This window comes from Hydra vulgaris, chromosome 12 (assembly GCF_038396675.1).
Source record: "Hydra vulgaris chromosome 12, alternate assembly HydraT2T_AEP".
In the NCBI taxonomy this organism is placed as follows: Eukaryota; Metazoa; Cnidaria; class Hydrozoa; order Anthoathecata; family Hydridae; genus Hydra; species Hydra vulgaris.
In genome coordinates this window covers 12312501-12323342 of record NC_088931.1, presented here as the reverse complement: position 1 = coordinate 12323342, position 10842 = coordinate 12312501, and the positions used below count along the sequence as shown (strand labels likewise).

General features: G+C 28.1%; 1 protein-coding gene across 1 annotated transcript in view; it reads left to right on the top strand.

Annotated features, from left to right (window-relative positions):
- Positions 1-637: 637 nt before the first annotated feature.
- Positions 638-10842, top strand: part of LOC100199552 (probable lysosomal cobalamin transporter) — a 65628-nt gene continuing 55423 nt past the window's right edge. The window contains exon 1 of the mRNA XM_065812200.1: positions 638-770. Within this exon, the coding sequence (XP_065668272.1) occupies positions 711-770 (60 nt within the window). The 5' untranslated portion in view covers positions 638-710. The remainder of the gene's footprint in view (positions 771-10842) is intronic.

The following is a 10842-nucleotide window of genomic DNA, read 5'->3' as shown; positions in this document are numbered from 1 at the left end:
GGGAGAACCATATTATTATAACGTCATTATATATTGATAGTAATCTTGACAGCATCAAAAATCGATATAACAACAATGTGAAATATGTTACAATCCTATAAATCTAAAAATAAGAATTTGTTTAAATAGAAATTAATTTTAGTTTAATGAGTAAATTATATTAAGCATTCTAATTGTATAATTTTGACAATAGTCACAATTATTATCTTTATAAATGCTATCAAAATTTTTATTTTTATAAAAATAACTTGGTAATTTTTTATCCCGATTAATCGGCTATAAGTATCAAATGCATTTATTTAAAATTTTACTATTAAATAGTTAAATTTTGAATAAGTGCATTCAATACTCAACTTGAACAATTTCATTTCAATGATGTAAAAACCTTTTAGCTAACTTTTTATAAAGACAAAAGTTTTAGCTAAAACTTTTTTTCAATTGACTTCTTAAACAACTGAAATAGCAGACTTTTTAAACAAAGATTTTTGTAAATGTGTTTTTGTCGTTTACTATGAAGTTTGAAGTGAAAAAAATTTAGAGCATTTTATAATTCTGTATAAATTTATGGCCAATACTTAAACTTTTTTGTTTGTTTATATTTACAAAAAGGTTATCATACTTTTATGAATTGAAGAAAGTTTCGTTTTAGAGTTTAAAAATAAAATTATATTATAAGTATAATACATATTTATTAAAAGCAAGAAAAGACTATGACTATCCCTAACATCTTTATTGCTGGAGGATGGATTCCTTTTGTTGTTGTTATGTTGGTATGTTAATTTGTAGAATAGAGAAAACTCTAATTTTATATATATATATATATATATATATATATATATATATATATATATATATATATATATATATATATATATATATATATATATATATATTAGATAAAATATTAGATTGTTATATATAATTGGAAATAGCTTTATTACAGTATTTTAAGAATTTTTAGTAAACAAATTATCAAAATCGAACAATTTGACAAAAAGTTATGTTTTGAATTTTTGATAAATGAATTTATTGAAAAAACTGTGGTCAAAAATTTTTTTTTATAACTAAAATTAGTATAAATTTGTTAATTCTTTTTTAAATGTCTATAACTTGGTATCACAAGATAAGTATTATAGTGGGCTATAAATTCATGTTCATTTTCTATAAAATATTTTTTCTTTATTAAAAAAAATAAATTTAGTATCAAATACAAAAACTTTATTTTACTACTACTAGCGATACACGCATTGATTCAGTGAAATAGGGTGTGTTACCCCACCCCTCCAATTTAGAAATCAAATCAAATTTTTATATGCAATTTAGAAAAAGATTTAAATTGCTATTATATAAAATAAAACAAAATAGTATAAAAATAAATTTTACCACATTACAAGATGCATGCAAGTATCCACTTTTTCTGTGAAAAGAGTGTTTAAATCCCTCCTCCCAACCTAAAAATAATATTTTTAAATTAAATTATTTTGAATTAAACACGTTATTAATTTTCTTCTTGGCTTTTAGTAAATGATTAAATTTTTAAATTCCATCAATGAAACTAAATAATAATCATTTTAAACAATAGTCACGATGAGGAGGTAAGCCAGAGCCGTCTATCAAAAAATTTGCAAGTCACACCATTTGCGGTTCTTTTTTTGCAAGTCACACCACTTGCAGTAGTTAATTTATACATATATTGATAACAACTTTAGTTAAGTAATTTTTAATACTTAAATCACATAATATTATTACAAATTGCTACATATTCACTTAAAGAAAATGTTGCGACACAGCTTACCTCAAACAATAAATTTTGCTTTCTGCTATCACATAAATAATATTAAACCACATAATAAAACAGCAAAATTATGAAAAATCAACTCTCCTGCAATAATATCAGCAGCAAGTTGGGTTTTTATTATGTGGTGGCTAACAGCTTCTGAATCAGATTCATCTATTTTCCAGTTAGAAATGGCATAAATTCTGTCTTCATTCCTCTTATTTACTTTTTCTACTTGCCCATCATACATGACAGACTTGCTATTATCTGTATCAAACCATTCATGGCAGAGTTCTCTCCCAACGATTCTTTCAGACATCCAGCTTGCTCCAGCTTTCTTTTTTCTTTTTCATTCATTTTTTGTCTTTTGCATGTCTGTCTTTTTAAAATCTCTGCTCGTAATGCAGCGTGTTTCAATTGATTATTTATTCTTTTTTTATGAGCTGCTTGCATTGACCACTTAACTATATTTTCCCTTGGTATTTGGTCAAGACTATCTAGATATCTATAGTTCTATTCTTTTTTGATCTTATTTTGCAAGATGTATAACAAACTGTTGGATTTGGAGATCTTCCTTTAGCTTCACTAAACATACACACTAACAATAATAATTAACTCTTCACTATCTATGTTGTGAAGCCTTGTATTCGCTGTCTCCTCCTTAAGTATCTCTGTAATAGAAAGCGAGAGATATTATTCATATTGAAAGTTCAAAACATTTTCCACTACATTAAGACAAGCCAAAATCATGTTGATAACCTGCTCATGGATGGGGCATAAGTTTTTAACAGGTCCTAAAACATTTGATTAAAAGGGATTTCTAAAAAAATACTGTTTATCAGTGCACCTGGGTTAGATTTGCGATCTTTAATTGTTTGCAAAACCTTTTTAACTGCCTGGATACCAGCAATATGATCAAAACTTGTTGTTTCAGCTGATACATTAAATTTTTTCATCCAGGGTCCAGCAAGAAGTTTTCCAAATATTGCTAACACAATCAATTATTTTATGGAAGTTGTATTACAAAATGCTGATTGCAGAACTGTTTGTAAAGTGCCACATTTTACTGTTCCAATGGTCAGAAATTGCTTAAAAGCATTGTAGTGTTTCATAAAGATGAAACAAGTGCGGAAAAGTATATATAAGACGATTGCCACGATATCTTGAAATTATACTTTGTGGCAATTTGTCATTGTCTAAAAAATTTAAAAATCCTTCTGGATCACCTTTGCCATCCTTAAACCTCATTTTGTTTATTGCCAAAACAATTTTAACTGACATACAATCATATCCAAACAATATGCAACTTTCCTTTTTGTGCCCAAACAGTATGCAACTTTCCAGCATTACAGTCCAAAGGCTGTAATGCTGGATGACATCAGATAGATAATATATCAAGCAGGTGCAAATGGCAGTTCAGCTCATTTAAATTCTTACCCCGAGTTGCACAAAATATAGTAAGATGATTTGCTGCAACTCTGTTTGTCATTGTGTTTGATATATTTGAGATAATAGACTCACAAAATTTGTCAAAGGAAAGTGAGTAATAATCTGAATAAACTAAATGATCATATTGGATCATCAGATGTACCTCCAAGTAATTGGTCCAGGGTAATGAATTGATCTTTATTCTTTGAAGTTAAGTGAATGCTGTTGATATAGACACCCTCTTGCGTTGTTGCATTAAACCCAAAAGCTAGATTATTATTATTGAAAGCCCATTGTGCTACTTGTAATTCAAATATACTGCCAGTAACTTGCAATTCAAATATACTGTCAATAGTCCGGTGTAAAAGTTTTTTTTTTTTGTATTTTTTCCTTGGCTGAAAATACTAAAGAAAAAAATTTAAACATCTGACTACTAAAATACGTCTAATAAGTAACGGTTTATTTAAAAGTAAATTACTTAATTAATTAAACTAATAAAAGATGTGTTGTCATTTTTGTCGTAGTCAATATTGTGTTGTTTGTTTTAGTCTAGCTTTTTTCCTCAAATATCAGCTCTTTGGAATTCGCTTTTGGAATTTGTTTTAGTCAATCTAGCTTTTTTCCTCGAACATCAGCTCTTTGGAATTCGCTTCCTTCATTATGCTTTCCTGATTCATATAATTTGCAATCCCTTAAGTTGTCTGTCAATCGTTATCTTGCTCTACAATCTTCATCTTTTTTCTTTCAGTAACTTCCAACTAATTAGTGGCTGCCTGCAGCCTTGTTGGAAGCAAAGATGTTTAAAAAAAAAATCTTAACAAAGGTTTCATTACGTGAAGCAAAAATGTTGATAGCCGAAATGCAAAAAAACATTTTATATATAGAAAAATTATTCTCTCTCAATCTTCAATCAAATTCAATTTAATTGAATTTATTTTACTAATGAAAAACAAAAGAGATTCAGTTTTATTAATGATTCAACTGCCCATTCACGTGATTTAAAATGCGATTATAAGGTTTAAAAAATTATAAAATAGCATTTGGAAATAAAAGAAAATGTAATTTTAAAACTCATTTTAATTTTAATTTTAAGAAAAAGCGTGCTTTAAAATGCAACAACAATGTTTAAAAAACAGTACAGTCACACTTTGAAATACTAAATTGTGGCTTCTTTTTACTAAAGTAAAGTGATTGGTAAAATTATATAACGCACCATAGTGTACTCATTAAACAAAGTGTATACTAATTTAAATGCTTTATAAAGTTTTCTATAAAATAATTGCAAGGAATAAAATTTTTATAGGTAAAAATGTAGTTTTATATTAATAAACATACTTTTGTATGTAAAAAACTGTCTGGTCGTCTTGCTGGGCTACTGACTGGCATTTTAAAAAAATTTTAGTTGCCCTTGGAGAAATTGAGTCGCATCGTGTCACCGGACAAACATGAGAGTACACCCCTGACTGCCTAGTTCACAAGCCATTTGCTCAACTGTAATATGCTGAGGAATATGTAAAAATTTAACACCTAAATATTGTGCAATTTTCTGCAATAAGAATGGAATGTTACATGTTGGGACATTAGACAAAAACATACTGTAAGTTATCATTCTTGTTTGTAATGCATGAGCCTTATTATCTTCTGATATAACTGAAAGTGCAATATTGTCCTCCTCCATCTGGGAAAAGTGTAATGTTGTTCTTCATCTTCCTTAATGACATTATTATGTTTGAGATTCATTTGTCATAACTTTTCTTTTTCTTTAACTTTTTTTGCCTTTCTTGTAATTATAAGGTTGTCAGGGATTATCTTTTTCTGGATATTTCCGGAATTCCGGATATTTTTTTCAACTTGTAATTTTTCCGGATATCCAAAACATTTTCAATAAATGCAAGTTGAGGTATATATTTTTGTAATATATTTATTTTTTAAGTTTTTTCACTCATCACTCATAGAAAAATTATGAAAAGTATTTTAAAAAATTTAGCATCAACTTTGCTAAAAGCGAAATTAAAAAGAAAATAAGGGAAACAAATTCCGGATTTTTTCCGGATATTTTATCCAAACAATTTTCCGGATATTTAAAATATGACTAGGATAACCTATGGGTTGTACATACGTCTACTGTAATAATATGTTTGCAACTTTTGTTTTAAGTCTCTTACTTCTGCTCTTAAAGATTTTATAATATCTTCTTTCCTTTTAACACTTTGCTTTAAAGCTTTCAATTGATATGGCATGTATTTATTTTAGCTTTTAATGAAGCTATCTTTTTTTGGTATTCTTTAGAAGAGGTAGCTAACTTTGAAGATAAATGAGACAACCTATTATTTAATTTTTTTTTCTTTGGAGTTGATTTTTATCAAATTTACAATTTGACCTTGTGAATATAGGCTCATCAGGAAGAATTCTTCCTGATGATACCTATCTGATGGTAGATATACATATGTATGATAGAGATATATATATATATATGTATATATATATATCTATATATGTAGATATAGCTATCTATATCTATATGTATATATATACATATACATTACTTAGTTCACATTATGAGTTAAAATATATCAGTCTTCTCTGTTTTTAGAAAGTTTTAGTACAAGGTTTAATGATTTACTCTAAGATAACAATCTATGAAGGAAAGTTGTCATCCAGATACTTAGGCCTTTTAATCTTATATCCTGTTCTTGAGGATATATTGATGAGGATATATAGGTTGTGTATCAGGATTAGGAACTTTTATTTAGAAGGTTGGCTAGGTAATGTTGTTTGAAATGATTGATTATAAGAGATGCTATCCTTTATTGGATTCCCAATCCAATGCTGTGGGTTCAAGTTTACTTTGTTGGTGTCATTTAATTCAGTTTTTTTTTCAGAATTGTGGTTGTTGTTACTAATAACCATTTCATCATTGTTTGAGTCATTGGACTGTTGTTGGACTGGTTTTGGTAATGGATTTATATCTTGTAGTGGGGCGAGAGCTTTTATTGAAACTGTATCAATTTTTCCATTTTTAAATTTGATACATGTAAAGTATAGCGGTACTGCTTCTAAAAGATCTCCCTTGATTTGTATCTGACGTCTGTTTAGGATTGTGGAATCCTGTTCAGTTTATATATATATATATATATATATATATATATATATATATATATTATATATATATATATATATATATATATATATATATATATCAGGGCCTATTCTAGATGTTTTTAACAGTGTCAATTGTATTTGAACGCAGATTTGGGCGCTGCCCAAATTAAAATTTGAGAACTTTTTATTTATTTTCTTTTTTTATGTTTTTTATGGCAAATATTTTTTTTCTTGCTAAAAATATCTATATAAAATTTTTATTTAAAATTTAATAAGAATAAAACTAGATTAAATGAATGAGTTTATAATAGGGTTGTTAATCAAGATCACTGGTTTATAGCAATACTAAAATTATGAGATTGAGCATTTAATCCCATTTCAATTTTTAACTCTAAAATCATCAAAAAAGTGTATTTAATTGAGTATTTTTAAATTTAAATTTTTTTAATTGAAATTTGACTATTTTCATGTTGTAAAGTATTTTAATTTTATTTTTTTGGTTTAAATTAAGTATTAACTTAATAATGCTCTGTTGCATTTATTTATTGCAATTTTTATTATATTGCAATTATTTTTAATCTTGAATCTAATAACTTCCTTTCTGATCATCAATATGGATTTCGATCTTCTACAGCTGATTTGCTAACAGTAATAACTGATAGGTTTTATCGTACATTAGAAATAGGTGGAGAGGTTAAGGCCATCGCTCTTGACATTTCTAAAGCTTTTGATAAAGTTTGGCATGCTGGTTTTCTCCATAAGCTTTCTTCTTACGGGGTATCTGGCAACATCTTTAAGATTATTGAATCCTTCCTTTCCAATCGTAGTATAAAAGTTGTCCTCGATGGACAGCACTCTTCTTCTTGTTCTGTAACTTCAGGGGTTCCTCAAGGTTCTATCCTTGGCCATATACTCTTTTTAATTTATATTAACAATCTTCCAGATATTCTCACATCTAACGTGGCATTTTTTGCTGATGAAACTACCATTTATTCCTGGTGTGATAAGAAGCCAACACTCTCTGATTGCTTGAAGGGGGCATTTGAGCTTGAAAAGGATCTCACTTCTGCTACAGCATGGGGCTCACAGTGGCTGGTGAACTTTAATTCAGATAAAACCCAGTTATTTTCAGCCAAATGTTATTGCAATAATTAAGATCTTCCTTTATTTATGAACAGTAATGTACTTGATGAGTCATCTACCCTTCATCTTCTAGGATTAACTCTTACTTCCAATCTTTCTTGGAAACCATATATCAAATCTGTTGCAAAATTAGCATCTGCTAAGGTTGCATTTCTTTATCGAGCTTGACACTTTCTTACTTTGGATTCTATTCTCTATAAATCTCAAATCAAGTATGGAATACTGTTGCCATATCTGAGGCGGATCTTCCAATGATACCCTTTCTCTTTTAGACAAGGTGCAAAAAGGCATTGTAAACATAGTTGGACCTGCTCTTGCAGCCAACCTCCAACCATTATCACATCGTAGTAATGTTGCTTCTCTTTCTCTTTTCTACAAATACTATCATTGACACTGGTCTACAGAGCTAGCGTCTCTTGTGCCATCCACTAAAGTTCATTCTCGTGTTACTCGTCATTCAATTAGGTCTCATTTGTTTTCTGTGACTGCTCCTAAGTGCTCCAAAAACACTTACTCCTCTAGTTTTTTTCCTCGAACATCAGTTCTTTGGAATTTGCTTTCTTCATCTTGCTTTCCTGATTCATACAATTTGCAATCCTTTAAGTTGTCTGTCAATTATTATCTTGCTCTATAATCTTCATCCTTTCTCTTCCAGTAATTTCCAACTTTAATTAGTGGTTGCTTGCAGCCTTGTTGGAAGTGAAGATGTTTAAAAAAAAAACAAAAAAAAAACGCATTGTAAACAAGCTTGAGCCTTTTTCCCTTTGTCGTAAAGTTGCATCTCTTTCTCTTTTCTACAAATACTCTCATAGTCGCTGCTTAAAGGAGCTATCATCTCTAGTTCCATCAACTAAAATTCATTTTCGCTTGACTAGTCATTCAGCAAAGTCTCATTCTTTTACTGTATCTGTCCCTGCATGCTCCAAAAATTTTTATTCATCTAGTTTTTTTTCCCACACTTCAAACCTTTGGAACTCTCTCCCATCTTCATGTTTTCCTGACTCATACAACCTTGAACATTTAAAGTCTTCTGTCAACCGTTTCCTTGCTCTGTAACTCTATTCTTTTTTTATAGTAACTCCCATCTTAGTAGTGGTTGCATGCAGCTTTGTTGGGAGTGAATCAGATTTTTATATATATATATTTTATATATATATATATATATATATATATATATATATATATATATATATATATATATATATATATATACATGATGTAGCAGCACTCCCTTGCCAGTCAGGCTATAAGATAGTCGATGTAGCAACACTCCGCGCATGATTTACAGTAAAAAAAAATAAAAATAAAAATATTTTATTAAAAAAATTAAAAATAAAAACATTTTATTATAAAAAATAAAAATAAAAACATTGTTTATATTGTTAAAAACATTCAGAATGTTTTTAAAAACATTCTGGTCAATTAAATTTGCGTTTTTGTGGTTTTTTTAAAAAACGATTAATTTGTAATTAAATTAATGGTTTTTACTTTCGTCCAACACGCAAATGTTGGACGAAAGTCAAAAGTAATTAAAAGTGACGTATGTGTCACTTTTTTCCTTCCGCTCTTCCCAAAGACAACAAACTATAGATCTATATATATATATATATATATATATATATATATATATAGGGTTCCCATTCTCCTCTTTTTTGCGTAGGAGAGCGCGGCACTAAACTAATTAAAATTGAAGTTTTCACAGCGTTCTCCTACGGAAAAAAGAGGAGAATGGGAACCCTATATATATATATATATATATATATTATATATATATATATATATATATATATATATATATATATATATATATATATATATCAGATCATCAGGAAGAGGAACTCTTCCTGATGATCCAGCAATGGTGAAACATCAAGTCGAAGATAAAAGTTAGATAAGTGTTTTTTACTAATTAATTATTGCTCTGTTCTTTAAGAACATTGAGCACTCTATTTGTAAAATACACTAACATAATTTACATATATATATATATATATATATATATATATATATATATATATATATATATATTATATATATATATATATATATATATATATATATATATATATATATATATATATATAGATCTATAGTTTGTTGTCTTTGGGAAGAGAGGAAGGAAAAAAGTGATTCTTACGCTAACACATACGTCACTTTTAATTACTTTTGACTTTCGTCCAACATTTGCGTGTTGGACGAAAGTAAAAACCATTAATTTAATTACAAATTAATCGTTTTTTAAAAAAACCACAAAAACGCAAATTTAATTGACCAGAATGTTTTAAAAACATTCTGAATGTTTTTAACAATATAAACAATGTTTTTATTTTTATTTTTTTTAATAAATTGTTTTTATTTTTAATTTTTTTAATTAAATGTTTTTATTTTTATTTTTTTTTACTGTAAATCATGCGCGGAGTGTTGCTACATCGACTATCTTATAGCCTGACTCGCAAGGGAGTGCTGCTACATCAACTGACAAATAGCCTGACCTGCAAGGGAGTGCTGCTACATCTACTATCTTTTAGCCTGACCCGCAAGGGAGTGTTGCTACATCGACTGAGGGTTTGGTTTGCGCAGGCAGTCTCTCAATTAATAAAAAAAAGTAATATCGGTCTTGCATTTTAATTTTTACTTTTTGTCAACAAAATATGGAAAAAACTTTCGGACAACATCTACGGATTGTATATATATATATATATACAACCCGTAGTTTTTTCCATATTTTGTTGACAAAAAGAAAAAATTAAAATGCAAGACCGGAATTACTTTTTTTTATTAATTGAGAGACTGCCTGCGCAAACCAAACCCTCAGTCGATGTAGCAACACTCCCTTGCGGGTCAGGCTAAAAGATAGTAGATGTAGCAGCACTCCCTTGCAGGTCAGGCTATTTGTCAGTTGATGTAGCAGCACTCCCTTAAACTCTTTATTTACTCCCTGTAAACTCTTTATTTACATTCTTGCTTTTTATCTTAAGTTAGGAAAGTTAGAAATAAAATTAGCATATTAATAAATATTATAATATAAGATAAGTTAATAACGTTTTTATATTAAAAGATTTATTAATAATTTTGGTAAAATAAGTTAGCTGTTAAAGTAAACCGAAAATAACAACAACAAAAAAATCAAAATTAAAACTTGCAATGAAACGTATTGTATATGTTATATTTGCGTAAAACATAAAAGAAGATAATTAAATAATATTATAATATTATTAATTATTAACCAATGTTTACAATAATTACAATAATTAATTTTTTTTTTAATTTACAAATTCAAAATTTACGTAGATATTTAATGTATATTTGTAAAATTGAAAAAAATCGATCTGCCCCTTAAATGTCTTTGTTACTTACTCGGTGTAGGTAAGGCAATTTTAAAATACTATAGC